Genomic DNA, 15,189 nt, shown 5'->3' with positions numbered 1-15,189 from the left:
AGTTGATGTCAAACACTGACATACTGGTGCTTGGGGATAGAGAAAGACATTCAGTTTGGTAAAAGCCAGGAGGGAGAACGAGACCTCTCAAATCCGTGTGTAAAAAGGAAAAAGCAGGGAGTTTTTATTCTGCTAGAGAATAAGAGAGGGGGAGTTTCAAAGAATCCAGGGGAAAAGTCTGTTTCTTCAGTCTCAGATAACACCTTTGAGCAATTAGACGTCCAGGCATCCGCAGCTGGTTGCAGGGCCCTTGGAGGTATTCATCCCTTCTGCAAACATTTTTGTGACCCTGAAGTTACCTCTTTGTTCTTGACGAGGAAGCAGTACGTCAGCAGTTTATAATTATATTGTGGAAACAAGGAGAATATTGGGCAAAAAGCGAGTGGTTAAAATGTGCAAGCAAGCAGGAGCCTGATCAGAATTTTCATTATTTCAGTCACTAAAAAATGCCGGGGTGCTGAAATCTCAACGATCCCGGTTCCATTCTTGGGCCAACCTACCCCAGCTTTAATGGGTAGGCCTCCTCAGTAGAGGTGATGCAGAGAGCCCTGAAGTATCATGATTTGAAGGAAATCAGCAAAAGTTCTGGATACCGCAGTGGATCTCGAATTGTCGTCTCTGCACTGGGAACATTAGCACCACCTGGGAACTCTAGAAATGCAAATTCCCAGGCACCACCCTAGACCTTTTGAGTCAGAAACCTCCTGGAGCCCAGCAGTTCGCGTTTTCACAAGCATTTCGGGTCATGTTAAAGTGATTGTGATGTTTGAAAACCAATGCTCAAAGATACCACGTTTTGTTTTTTGTTTTTTTTTTAAACTGCCGGGAAGAGTCTTAGAACATGTTCTGAAATCATGCTTTATGCATTCCAGAGATGCATGGAAATCATAAGTAGAGGTGGTTGATTTGATGCTTCCACGGAACTTTTTTGAATATACTTCTGGCAAAGAAGTAAGTCTGTACAAAGAAGTAAGCAAAGATAAGTCTGGCAAAGAAGCCAGAATCCCGAAACTGTGCTGGATCCTGTATTCTGTGTTCCTTCTTTCACCATTTATGAGGATGCTGATCTCTTGGAGATGACAAGCTAATAATTTATAGGGCGTGGAATTCCTTTGCAGAAGAAAATGCTTTCCATAATTACTAACCTCAAAAAAGATGTTGTAGAGTGTATTTCTTTCCCAGCATAGAAAGCTTTGTTTTGTATCCCATGTAATTTAATGGGAGTGTGTGTCATGAAAGGGGCTTTGAAGTGGGAAGCAAGGTGCTTCCATTTTCTGTTTTGTAAACTAAAAATAAAATTTGAAGGCCCCCCACAACGCGACCATCTGAATGGACTCTTTCCCCAGTCAGGGCACTCTAAAATTTAACCTGAAAGACTGGTTCAGGCCATGAAAAGGGGGATGGGGGGGTTGGACATGCGTAATTAACGTCAACACAGACCTTAAGTCTGATAAGAAACATCTAAGGTCTGTTTTCTCTAAAGCCTGCTATGTGGAGACTTCATCTGTGTGATAAAATCTAGGTCTAACAACCCCTTATCATAACCCAGACATCCTTTCTATTGATAATAACTTTTTCAATCAACCAGTTGCCAATCAGGACATGCTTAAATCTACCTATGATCTGGAAACACCCTCCCCCCGCGCAGCTTCAAGTTGTCCTGCCCTTCTAGATTGAACCAATGTAAAATCTTACATGCATTGATTGCTGTATTATGTCTCCCTAAAATGTATAAAAGCAAGCTGTACCCTGACCACCTTGGGCACGTGTCAGGACCTCCTGAGGCTGTGTCACTGGCCCATCCTTAACCTTGGCAAAATAAACTTTCTAAATTGATTGAGACCTGTCTCAGGTACTTTTGTTTTACAGTTTCAAGTCCTGCCAGGGCAGCCCAAGTCCTGCTTCAGCTTTTGGATGATTCAAAAGCTTGCAAGAACCAAAGTGCATTCCAGTGGTGGACAAGATGGTCCTTGGAGTTTCTCAGTTCACAACCTCGAGAGTATGGGAAAAAATGGAGCCAGAAAAAAATGGTGAGCTGGTGAGAGAAAACAACTGTAAGGATTAACAAAACAACTTAGGAGTTTTTAGTCCAAACATTTAAAGCTAGGAAAAGGATAAATTATAAAAATAGCTCTTTTCACTCCTTTTTTATTTTCCAATTTCAATATACTTTACTGGAAGTAACTGGTTGCAAAATAGTTTTTCAGTAAGCATAAAACAAGGCATACACATTTTGAAACTTAAGAAATGTTTGCAATCCTAAAAAGCACAGTATATTAAAATTAGTGGGTAGAAACACCATCCTTCTTTCTACTCACTCCACTTTCTTTTTTTTTTCTTAATACTCATTAAGAAGCAAAAAACTACAGTGCCCCAACATCTCTACAGGTATATCTCAACCATGGGCATATATTTGTAGGTCTCCATGTTCCAGGTGTACAAATATGTCATCGTGAGTGTGTACATCTGGGTGAGGGAAATCACATGAAAGAAGAGCAGAAGCTTCACAAAACAGCCTTAGCTTAGTTTGTATCACTGAGACCTTTGTATCATTTCAGAAATCTTCTTCCAGGGCCTGTTGGTCAAATTGCCTTTGGTCTTGGTAATTTTTCCTTTCCTTTAATTATGTTTCTTAACTATGTTAAGAAACAAAACAAAGATGGCAAACCAGAAAAGTTAGTGCATTGACAGATTGACAGTGTGAAATAGAATTTGGTTTGAAGAAAAATGATTTGCGACTACCCAGAAAAATTTAGGAAGCGAACATGTTAATTATCTTCCCTCTTAAAATCATTTGTTCTACCACTGCAACTCTTGATCTTTCAGACCATTGCATCTTTGTTTCCCATTTAGGCCACCCAAAAACCTTTTCATTCTTCACTCTGGGAGACAGTTGTTATGGAAACTGGTGCCAGTGTTATTTGGCTTCATTTTAATGAGCTAAAGATAAATCTCTATCTTTGACTTTGTATCTTTAATAAGAGAGAGGCCAGAATCTGGGCTTCTGGTAGAGTGTAGGCTGAAATCCAGTTGTTAAGCAGCCCTCCACCAGAAGCAGAGATGGTGGCTGTCAGAACAGTTGGAGCCAACAACCTGTTCATGTTCTGTTTCATGCTTTTAAAGACAGGTAAACTGAGTGCAGTGGTATGTGCGAGTAGTCCCAGCTATTCAGGAGGCTAAAGTAGGAGGATTGCTTGAGCACAGGAGTTCGAGACTAGATTGGGCAACTAAGCAAGACCCTGTCTCTTATGAAAAAACAACAAAAAAAGAAAATTTTCTCATACTTATAGCTGTAAGTTAATTGAACATTTTTTTTTTCTTTTGAGACAGGGTCTCTCTCTGTTACCCAGGCTGTAGTGCAATGACACAGTCTTGCCTCACTTTAACCTCCACCTCCCAGCTCAAGCAATTCTTGTAACTCAGCCTCCTGAGTAGCTGGGATTACAGAAATGTACCATCACACCTGGCTAATTTTTGTATTTTTAGTAGAGACAAGGTTTCGCCATGTTGGCCAGGCTGGTCTTGAACTCTTGGCCTCACGTGATCCACCTGCCTCGGCCTCCCAAAGTGCTGGTGCTAGGATTACAGATGTGAGCCACTGTGCCTGGCCAGTTAATTGAACTTTGAATTAATTTATAAAAACTTACTGAAAACACTGGGCTGATTAAAAATGAATACAGTATTACATATAAGTGCTGAAATATATTTACCTCCTTAGCCTCCCAAGAGGCTAACAAAGAAAAGGAATGATCGGGGAGAATAAAATCTTGTGTTTTTGTTTCAGAAGAAAAGTTAGCTGAAATATTAATTTTGGAGAGGAAATAAAGAGAAATATTGCAAGATTTCCAGCTCTCAATATTATTCACTACTCATGAGAACTTGGACATGCAAATGTAACCTTCAATTTCCTTATTGGTAAAGTAAAAATAAATAATACCTGCCTTCTTGCGAAACATTGTGTGGTTGAGAAAATGTATAAAAAGCATTTTGTAAATGATGAAATATGTAATAATATTTGTTTGTTTGTATTTCACAAATTCAGACCCCAGCCAGATACAAACAGGTATTTAATTTGGTTTGGTCAACTCAATCACCTTCCCTTTCTTCTCCCCGCCCTGCCCCACCACCCTGAAATTTTGAGTGTCTTTATGCACAGCACTCCATTTGCACTCTGATTGACTTTATCCAACTCAGTTTAGTTGTCTGGAGAAACATTTTTTATAATCCAGGATAAAATTCACTCCCTTTCTTTATTGCCTTTCAATAAGAAATTTTGATTACATGATATTTTGATTATATTTACCCTTTAATAAGACATTTTGATATACATCATTTTGTTTCTTCAAACTGTTTCTTCTAAAGACACTACTTCCACTGGGTGCGGTGGCTCATGCCTGTAATCCCAGCACTTTGGGAGGCCGAGGCCAGTGGATCACCTGAGGTCAGAAGTTCAAGACCAGCCTGGTCAACACGGTGAAACCCCATCTCTACTAAAAATGCAAAAATTAGCCAGGCGTGGTGGTGGGCACCTGTAATCCCAGCTACTCAGGAGGCTGAGGCAGGAGAATCGCTTGAACCCGGGAGGCGGAGTTCGCACCACTGTACTCCAGCCTGGGCAACAAGAGCGAAACTTTGTCTCAAAAAAAAAAACAAAAAACAAAACGACACCACTTCCGTAGCCCAACCCACTATACAAGGCTTCTCTGGGTCCTGGCCAAATGAATTTTACTATCATAGATTCTTCATGGAAAGCTCAACCAAAACTATGGCATTTCTGTATTTTCTAAGGCTTTTGCTTATTTTTTAAATTAGTATTTTAAACAAAGTGCTAACTTTTTCAGCCATACTTTATGCTGTATGAGTGACTGTTTTACTTAAAATTGTCTAATATAGAATTCTTATCCAGATTAGTGATATTAGAAACAACAACAAAATTTCACGTGTAAGATTTTTATTCAAATTTGATTTACATTCCAAAAGAAATTATAAAATGTATTCACTTGTTTATTAAAAAAAAGGGGGGGGGACAAAACTTTAATTCAAATTATAAAACATGACAAATTTTCAGATTAAAATTGGGCTAGTTGCTTGGAGTAACAAGCTTTTAAATCACCATTTTCCACCTTCACACCAAGGATAACCTTCTAATTAATGATCAGCCATGCTGTAATAGGATAGCACTGAGACTTGAGGAAACAGAAAAACTGAAGAGCTCTTCCAAGCCCCGACCAGGAACATTTTTATGCCTTCTCATAGTGGCGAACAGCAACCACATCACCAAAAGTAAGGGTCTGCAAGGTTCAAAAGATAATCAAATCTTTTTATACAGGAACTTCAGTCACCGAATTTTAAAGATCATCATATATGTGATCTAAGTATTATGCAAAAGAATGACATTTACAAACATTAAGTGCTGTATAAGCATTTCATATCTTGAAAAGAGACCCTATATTGATCTACAGTTTATGTCTATGAAATGAGAATGAAGCAAAAACTGGGATTAGCAATTTAGATTCAAGTCAAAAGAATTTCTTTAGCCTTAAATTATCGGGTAATTGAGCAGATCAAGCGTGAGAAATGGAGTGTCTATGTTGTTTTCTCAGCTGTCTGCTTTAAAAGTGAATGAGTTTTATAATAGGTTTACATAATAGTTTTCAATTCTTAACCTAGATAAGTTTTGAATAGTCATTAGAAAATCCAATCATTTGAGCTGATGGTATTTGGAATGACTTGTTCCAAAATCACGAGGAACATGTAAAGGTACAAATGTTCTCCTTACTTTGGTTGTCATGGTTTAGCTTATGTGAACCCAGGTAGGTAGGTGGATAGGATATGGAACATCAGCTCTATTACTCTAATGTCAAATCTAACTTGAAGAGTTATTATAAAACCACTTTACAGAACTTAGGGGGTTTTGGTGCTCATCATTTTCATGTATTGATGTGATGTTCAGGAGTATAGTATATCCTTGTAGTCTATTGCTTTAATCTTCCTTTTTGAACTCAATCTTGACTGATCATAGTCATGCATGCCACGGTTGAGCTATCTACTTTTCTGTGTTCAGGGAAAAAAATGGAGGTAAAAGCATAAAGGAGAACTTCAGAGCGAATCTTTTAGAAATGAGTCCTTTCTTTTATTGATTGTTGCCAAAAAAAATGTGAGCAAATATCCTTTAACATGAAAAGAAAACTGTCCCTCTGCTCCCCACCTCCATCTCCACAGAAACATGAATATCTCAGTGTAGAACAGTGCTGATTGCAGTAGTCAAGGGGAGAAGGAAACATGAGTCCCCATTCTTAAACAACAAAACTTTCTCTGCTGTCATCTTACAAGGACTATGTAAAGCATTCTCACACCCTCCTCCAAAATTGAATGAGCCTACCCACCTATGTCAGTATCATCAATATACCATTGCAGGTCACACAAAAAGTGTCTGAGGAAGGCTTGGTCAAGGCATAATATTTCTCCTAGTTTGTGATACTACTCCATCATTAGAGAAATTATTTGTTAATTATTTTATATTTGATCAATTTAGGACAAAAACAGACAGGGGAAAAGTCTTGTAAAGATGGAGTCAGAAATGGATCAGAGTGATACAAATGTAAGCCCAACAACCTCAACGATTGCCAGGAGCCATCCGGGAAGTAGGAAGAAGCAAGGGAGGGGGCCCGCAGAAGGACAGCGGCACTAGGGTTGCCTTGATTTCAGGCGTCTAGACTTCAGAACTGAGAAAATTCACATCTGTTGTTTTAAGCCACTAAGTTTGTGGTACTTTGTTGTGGCAGCCTTAGGACACTATTAAATCCTCTTTTACAGATAATTCCTGGTAAGTAAGAAGAGGCTGATTGAAAAAAATATTTTTCATGGCTGCCTAGTATTGAATATATACGTTTAAAAGGCATATGATGCATTCGAGAAAAAAACTGGAAAGAAGTAACACCAAAATGGTTCTCTTTGGGGGCTGGGAGCCTTGGCTCAGGCCTGTAATCCCAGCACTCTGGGAGGCCGAGGCAGGAGGCAGGAGCATCACTTTGAGCTCAAGAGCTGTAGACCAGCCTGGGCAACATGGCGAAACCCCGTCTCTACAAAAATACAAAAAAATTAGCCCGGCGTTGGTGGCTTGCACCTGTAGTCCCAGCTACTCAGGAGGCTGAGGTTGTAGAGTCGCTTGAGCCCATGAAGCACAGGTTGCAGTGAGCCAAGATTGCACCCCTGCACTCCAGTCTGGGTAACACAGCAAGACTTCATCTCAAAAAAAAAAAAAAAAAAAAATGGTTATCCCTGATGAGAAATCAGAGGGGATTTTAATTTTTTGTGTTATACTTTTCTGTTATATTCTAAATTATCTGCCCTGAACTTGTGTAACTTTATAAATTAAAATATAAACTGTTTAAAGATATCTTATTACAGGATCTATAAAGTCATCTGCCTGAGATTCTCTTATAATAGCAATTATTTTTATATATTTCTGTGATTATGGGCTTTATATTAAATTTTATTTGAGAGACATCCATAGTTATCCTACAAAAAGTCTTTTGACACAGTTTTAGGCAAATCAGTGACAACTTTTATTTTTTTAACTACATATGAATTTTTCTCTTTTTCTGCAATCTAAGAAGTTGAGCTGAAGAAGACAATTAACTAGGATCTTTTTGTTTCCCCTGTTTTACATGTAGTTAAAGAACCTTGCCAGTGATGTATTATTAAAGAAGGAAGGAAGGAGGAAGAATGGAAGGGGGAGGGAAGAAGGAAGGAGGTGAGAGGTGTGGGGAGAGGAGTAAAAAACAAGGACGAATAGAGAATTGTCGTTACTTACCATAACCATTTTGCCATCCTTAATTTCTCTTACAAAATTTGTTTCTTTGCCATCCCATTTCTGTATGTGAACAAGTTTGTCTCCATCCAGGCTAACAACAGACTGAGACCAAGAACAAAATGCAGAACATAGCAATAAATACAATTCAGATTTCTGATACGGAAGACAAATGATGTGATTTTTGAAAGAGTTGTATAATTGAATAAACCATGATCAATGAATTATCCTATTGTTATTTCTGTTACTTCTAGATTTTCTATTGTGTAAATTTGAATAATTCATAATTTGATTAAAAAGTATACATCTAAATATAAAAATTTAATATATTAAAAACAAAAATCCTAAACTAGTGCTTTGCAGCTAGTCATCCCTCTAAAGAAAGCCTTAGAATGAGGCAAACTGTCTATTTAGTTAATCTGAGGCAACCTGGGGAATTAAACAAAATGCAATCTCTCTTTCAAACAAACCTTATTAAATATTTTCTGAAATACAAGTTTGATATAAAATGTGAACAGTATATGGTAAGAAACAAATACAATTGAGATTTATGCTATAGCAAGTACCCATTGTTCAAAATATAACATATGCACACTAAACTACCTTTGGTGTATTTCTCCTTGGATTGAAATACTGAAAATATTCTATGCTTTCCAACATCTTAAAAAAAAACATGCATTGGAAATCTTTATTTTTATTCCCCGCTCCCCATCCCCACTCTGGAGAAGAAGCAGTTTCTCACCTTACAGTTTCTATCATCTGCAGTGGTTTCATCAAACTCTTCTCCCAGGTGGAAACTAATCTCCGTGTTCTTGAATGTGCTGAGAGTCCTGATGACCACTTTGTCTCCTTCTTGACTGATAATTACTGTTGGTTTGGTCACATTTCCCACCTGCCTAGTGGCAAAGCCCACGCCTAAAATAGCAAAGGGAACAGTACAGTCTGCAGCAACTTCCAAAATAACTCACAAAGCAAGAATCTGCTTTCTGATTCTGGAATCCAGGTTCTAAAGTGTAAGTTTCATTAGAACATGATTAGCCCATTAATCATGTAAAACACTACTGTGATAATAAGTGGATGCAGAAGAAAACCAGAAAAGTCAGAGAAGCTTCATATTCTCCACAGAATAGCAAATGTTCTGTTTTTATTGGCCCTGGGTATGAAGGCAAGCAAATGCCACATTAAAAATCCATTCAGTGGAAAATGCATAGCCTAGCATCTGATCAGGACAATGTGATCTGTCTTTGTCTCTTGCTGACCTGATGAGTGAAAAATGGAATCTGCAAATATCTAAAGCTGCACGTTAAGAAGAGAACAGCTGGTCTTATTGTTACCTACCTAGAGCCTTCATGTACTCATCAAAGTTCTGACTGTCAGTCAGCTTCCAGGTAGCACAGAAAGCCTCCACCATCCTTGCCCTTTCCCCTCTTTAGAGACAGGAGTGAGGATCTTCTGGTCTAATTGCCACTGCAGCTCAAAAGACCCTTTACACATCAGCAAGCAGCTCCTGCCTTCTTATTTGGAGAGAGGGTGGGCAAAAATCCAATGATTTAAATTGCAAACACACCCCTCCAGTGTCCCTCTTTCCAAGAGGCTGTCACAGAGACAGGAGAAGGGAAGGAGCGCTCGAGTGAGGCTCCGATCCCCTGTGATTGGCTCAGGCCACTGGGTTAGCGGAGTAGGTCGAGTTCCTCCCAATCCTCACACTACAGCCCTTATGCCTGAGAAAGCTCGGCAGGGATTCAATGGGGCTGGAGGCAGGGAACGGGAAAATGAGAGAAGGGCTTTCAGGTTTGGTGAGAAAAAACTTGGCAAAGGCAATCTCAGACTGCAAGGAAAGAAAAAAGATGCACAATGGGGCATTCAGATTGATTTCCGTTAATGACAAAGCTGGTCACAAATGAGGACCCCTTAAAGAAAACCACTGAAATGCCAGACTTTACAGACAAAGGAGAGTGAATAGTGTGTTATTTTCTCTCATAGTTACATAGAGAGCGAAATGCAGGCTAGAGTATGCCAAACTGAAAAAGGGGCGGGGGGAGGAGCTGTAAATGCCTTCCCTAGATATACTGCTTGAGGGCTACTCTGACTGTGAATGAGGAAGCACACAAATTTGGGTCCTTTCCCAACACAAACCGAGAGAATTTAAAGATCCCGTTGTCCTTTCTAAAAATGTGAGAACGAAATTGAGTTGGAAAAGGGACCTAAGGAAGAGTATGGTTAGGACTTACTAATGAGGTACAAAAATAAAGAAAAGAATGTTTTTCCCCCCGACCTCCTTGAATAGATTATAGAATCCATGTGGAAAAACCAGACAGAAGATTATTTAGTAAGACTTTGAATTACCTGCATTCTAGGACCTTTTGATTTCCTGAGGCCACATCTACACAAATACAATCTGCATTTGTTGGGAGTTAGTGATGGGGAAGGGCAGGAACTGGAGGAGCGGTAGGAATCAGAAGGGGTTTGGTTTCAGTTTGCCCTGGCTCAGGGTTCCCCAAGAATGGCAAATATCTTGAGGGTTCTAAGCAGAGTATTTAAAGGAAGGCTCTGAAATTCCCCTTCACCCAGAGAGATTCCTTCCTGACTTACTAGTGTGGACCAGCAATGAAGGCAGCTTACCTGCCTCTCCTGGGGACAGAGCAGGAGAATCCAACTTGATATTCCCTGCCCTTCTCTCTCCCCTCCCAATTAAACTGCAGCCCAGCACATTTCTACCCAATCCACACCAGATCCAACAGAGAAGGCTCAGAAGGCCTCCTACCCTAACTGGTGATTACATGATTCTTCTTTGGTGTCTCAAGGGCGCTTGTTTAACAAAAACTGTAGTCTTCCTTCACAACTGCTTTTCTTCCAATTTTCACTTTATTTGTGACTGATACCACCATGCACCCAACTGTACAAGCCAGAGACCTCTGAATCATTTCTAATACTTTCCCCTAAAATCAAAGTTAATGTCAAGGCCTATCTCTTTTGCTTTGCTAACAGAAAAACCAAACTCTGTAAAATGTTTTACAGAAGTTTACTCTGAACCAATATGAGCAACTGAGGCCCAGGGAAAACACAAACCCAAGAAGCCTTGAGAAAGTGGTCCCAAGGTAGTCAGATTGCAGTTTGCTTTTATACATTTCAGGGAGCCGAGAAGTACAGTCAAAAACCTAAATCAATACATGGAAGGCATACATTGGTTCAGCTCAAAAAGCTGGGATATCTTGAAGCTGGGGGCTTACAGGTTATAGATGAATTCAGAGATTCTTTAATTTGCACTTGGTTAAAGTAATAAGGCTCTGTCTAAAACTTGGAGTCCACATAAAAAATTTTATTTTATTTTATTTATTTATTTATTTATTTATTTATTTATTTATTTATTTATTTATTTTTGGAGACAGGGTCTTGCTCTGTCACCCAGGCTGGAGTGCAGTGGCGAGATCTCAGCTCACTGCAACCTCCACGACTCAAGCGATCCTCCCACATCAGCCCTCTGAGTAGTTGGGACAACAGACATGTACCACCATGCCTGGCTATTTTTCTGTAGTTTTAGTAGAGTCAAGATCTTGCCATGTTGCCCAGGCTGGACATAAAGAAATGTTTTATATTAACATAGGGATGCTATGTGGCAAGATGAATGGCCTAATTCTTGCCTGCATTACCTTAGACCTTGTTTGTAGTTTGGTGTCTTATTGACACAAAGAGTCTGTTTTGTCAGTTTTATAATCTCTATTTTAACATGAATCCCTGTCAGTTGTGTCTAAACTCCAAAAAGTCAGAAGTATGTCCGACTCCCCTTCCTTTTATGGCCAGGAATTCAGGTTTTAAGGTTTTTTTTGAGTGGGGGTCCCTTGGCCAAAAGGGGGTGTGCTCAGTATGTGGGAGTGCTTAGGATTTTATTTCCAGTTTACAGCATGTCTGTTTCACCTATGCAAACTATTTCTCTAGTAAAGGTTCTCAAACTGAGTTGCTTTGTTACAAATTATTGCTATATGTTTCATCTAATAAAACACGTTTAAAGTGGTAGAGTGTGTAAGTATTGTTCTAAAATATAATAAATCATTTCCTTTTTGTATTCTAAGAACATAAAATTGTTGAGAGCAGGAACCATGTATTAGACATCTTCATCTTAGCCCCTTATAGATCACAAGTGCTGAAATATTTGTGCATACCCATTTATTTCTTCCACTCTCTAGATAAAGAATATGAGATGGTGACATATTTATTCGTAGAGCATATATTCCTGTAATTCTGATTCCTTTAAACCTTATCAAAAACATGAAAGCCCCACAATTTAGAGGCAGGTTTTTTTGGTTGCATATTAATCTTGTAATAGGCAGAAAAGAATACATGTTGCCATACAGATATCTGTAATAGAAATTTTAGAAAAAGTCAAGTGACTATTTTTTAATTAATCATGTATGGATACATAATAGTTGTGCATCTTTATCAGGTACATATGATATTTGGATGCAAGCATACATGAATAATCATTGAATCTGGGTAATTATGATATTTATCACCTCATTCATCATTTCTTTTTGTTGGGAACATTCTAAATATTCTTTTCTAGCTGTTTTGAAAAATGCTATGAATTATTGTTAACTGTAGTAAACCTGTTGTGGTGTCAAAGGCTAGAACTTATTCATTCCACCTGTGTTTTTGTACCCATTAACAATTCCCTCTTCATCCCACGTTCCTGACTACACTTCCCAGACTCTTGTAACCACCATTCTGTTCACTACTTTCATGAGATTAATTTTTTTAGCTCCCATGTATGAGTTAAAACATGTGGTATTGCTCTTTCTCTGCATGGCTTATTTCGCTTAATATCCTCCAGCTCCATCCATGTTGTGGCAAATGACAAGATTTCCTTCTTTTTTTATGGCTGAATAATATTTCATTATGTATATATACCACATTTTCTTTATCCATTCATCCATTGATGAACACAAGTTGATTCCAAATCTTGGCTATTGTAACTAGTGCTGTAATAAACATGGAAGCACAGATATCTCTTTGATATACTGATTTTCTTTCTTTTGGATATCTATACCGCAGTGGGATTATTGCATCATATGGTAGTTCTATTTTACATTTTTTGAGGAATCTCCATACTGTTTTCCATAGTGGCTGATCTACTATTTTGTTGCTTTCAAATAGTAGCTTATTTGCTCTGATTATTGAGGAGTTTAATAGAAGATACAATGAAAGAACAGAGACTGTGTTGTGCTAAGGATTTAACATATAACAAATAAATCTTTTTCCAAGCTTTCTTTTCCTTTCTCTCTCTCTCTCTCTCTCTCTGTTTATTTATTTATTTATTTATTTTTTGGCAGAGTCTATCTCTGTCGCCCAGGCTGGAGTGTAGTGGCGTGATCTGGGCTCACTGCAATCTCCACCTTCCAGGTTCGAGCAATTCTCCTGCCTCAGACTCCAGAGTAGCTGGAATTACAGGCACGCATCACCATGCCCAGCTAATTTTTGTATTTTTAGTAGAGATGGTGTTTTACCATATTGGCTAGGCTGGTCTCAAACTCCCGACCTCACGTGATCCACCCTCCTGGGCCTCCCAAAATGCTGAGATTACAGGTGTGAGCCACCGCTCCTGGCTTTTTCCAAGCTTTCTAAACCTGGGAGCAATTTATGATTTTGCTGTGGCTTTTATCATACAAATGCATCTACAGTCTCATAAGGGAAGGATTATGACAGATTGACTCCTCACTCAGAGTTGTTACCTTTATTTATTAACTAATGGCACTAATGGTAAAGAATTCATTATAAAGACCGGTTTTTTTTTTTTTTTTTTTTTTAAAGTAGTGAAATAAAAGAAACAAAGGTAAGTTGCTTTAGGACATCCTGGCAGAATGTTCACATGATGCTGAATCTCCTGGCCTTGCTTTACAACAATTTTTCCTTTTAACAAAATAGAAGGTGCTAATAAAGTTTTAACATTGTTTTGAGCAAAGTAAGGTAACCGAGGTTATGACATTATTTCTTGTAAGATATCCAAGGTTATGCAGCAACAAAAATAACATTCAAAGTACTTGCTGCTTGAGGTTCTCTTTCTTACCAAATTACAAAGAATAAAATAGTAATTGAATATCTCTGTAGCTGGAAATGAAATGTAATTACACAATTAAAGCAGCATTGGCCCACAGTCTCTCCCATAATAGGTAATGCTGGGCAAGGTGTCAGAGCCCTGGCATCAGAAAGTGATCAACTTAAGGGTTGGCAAAAAGAATTTACAGGTGACAGTACAGATTTAAAAAAGAAAATTTTATTACATAGAAAGAATGCTCCAGAAGAGTGCAGTGGGCGCCTCACTAAAAAGAGGACTGAGTGCACAGCAGTGGATTTTTCCTGAGGAGTATTTATGGTCCTTAAAGGAGGAACTTAAGGGTAATTTAGATCATATCAGCCACTTAGGTCATGATAAATGATTACATTTGTAGACATTTTGGCGCCTTAATGTCAGCAAGGGTTGCATAATGAATTTTGATTCACATGTATTCTGGAGATACATAGAAATTCTAGTTACTTACAAATTTTTGGGAAATAAACCTGCAACCAGATGCCTGCTTTAGATAATAGGGAAATCTAATTACTTCTGAATTCCTCTGATAAAGAGTTTTGCCTCTGGACGATCTGCTTGATGGCCACCAGGAGATCTTTGCTCTCCTCAGGAAGATCAGACAAACTGTTTTTGCTGAAGCAATGGTATAGACATTCCCTAGGGGCTTACCTGTCTGTTCATGTGTACACATTTTATCATGCCTACCCTCACCAATCAACCAGCTAAGCCAGCTCCTGCCCAGGAAGGATGAGGATTCCAATCTTCAAGCAAGGGCTAAATGCAATATCAGTAATGGAATTTGATGGTGTGAAGAGGTGTGGGGGTAGGAAAAAATGAGTGAATTATCTGTCTATTGGTGATATGTAACTTTTATCTTATTGCATTTTAGAAAGTATAGACTTGGCCGGGCATGGTGGCTCATGCCCGTAATCCCAGCACTTTGAGAGGCAGAGGTGGGCAGATCAGTTGAGCTCAGGAGTTCAAGACCAGCCTGGGCAACATGATGAAATCTCTTCTCTACTAAAAGTACAAAATTTAGCTGGGATGTGGTGGCACATGCCTGTAGTCCTAATTACTCAGGTGGCTGAGGCATGAGAATTGCTTGAACCCAGGAGGTGGAAGTTGCAGTGAGTTGATTGTGCCATGCAGTCCAGCCCGAGCAATATAGACCAGGTCAGAGGGAGATACATCTCCAGGTATGGCATGCCCTTGAAAAGAAGCATTTTGGAGAAATGTCCTTCTCATTTCTCTACTATTTTCTGCACTTTTTTCTCCTTTTACCTCCCATTATTTAAATATTCCATTCTTAGCC

The 15,189-nt window shown here is 38.8% G+C and overlaps 1 protein-coding gene across 2 annotated transcripts; it reads right to left on the bottom strand.

Annotated features, from left to right (window-relative positions):
- Window positions 1–4,934: 4,934 nt before the first annotated feature.
- FABP7 (fatty acid binding protein 7) lies at window positions 4,935–9,461 on the bottom strand. 2 transcript variants are annotated; one of them, XM_032158097.2, is made up of 4 exons: window positions 9,152–9,461; window positions 8,556–8,728; window positions 7,817–7,918; window positions 4,935–5,291 (listed from the first exon to the last, which is right to left on the bottom strand). In XM_032158097.2, the coding sequence occupies exons 1-4, from the start codon at window positions 9,222–9,224 to the stop codon at window positions 5,241–5,243; spliced, it is 399 nt and encodes a 132-aa protein (XP_032013988.1). In that variant the 5' UTR covers window positions 9,225–9,461; the 3' UTR covers window positions 4,935–5,240. The 2 variants fall into 2 exon arrangements, with proteins under 2 accessions (XP_032013988.1, XP_032013977.1); XM_032158086.2 differs by lacking the exon at window positions 4,935–5,291 and having other exon boundaries at window positions 7,641–7,918.
- Window positions 9,462–15,189: the final 5,728 nt, after the last annotated feature.

This window comes from Hylobates moloch, unplaced genomic scaffold (assembly GCF_009828535.3).
Source record: "Hylobates moloch isolate HMO894 unplaced genomic scaffold, HMol_V3 SCAFFOLD_2, whole genome shotgun sequence".
Taxonomy (NCBI): Eukaryota; Metazoa; Chordata; class Mammalia; order Primates; family Hylobatidae; genus Hylobates; species Hylobates moloch.
This window is presented reverse-complemented; position numbering and strand designations above follow the sequence as displayed.

Bases quoted from the DNA above. Each gene is read 5' to 3' on its own strand.
- FABP7 (XM_032158086.2), bottom strand. From the start codon at position 9,224: ATGGTGGAGGCTTTCTGTGCTACCTGGAAGCTGACTGACAGTCAGAAC. The intron at 8,729-9,151 runs GTAGGTAACAAT...TTGCTATTTTAG, and splicing joins TGAGTACATGAAGGCTCTAG to GCGTGGGCTTTGCCACTAGG. The intron at 7,919-8,555 runs GTGAGAAACTGC...TCTTGGTCTCAG, and splicing joins CAGATGATAGAAACTGTAAG to TCTGTTGTTAGCCTGGATGG.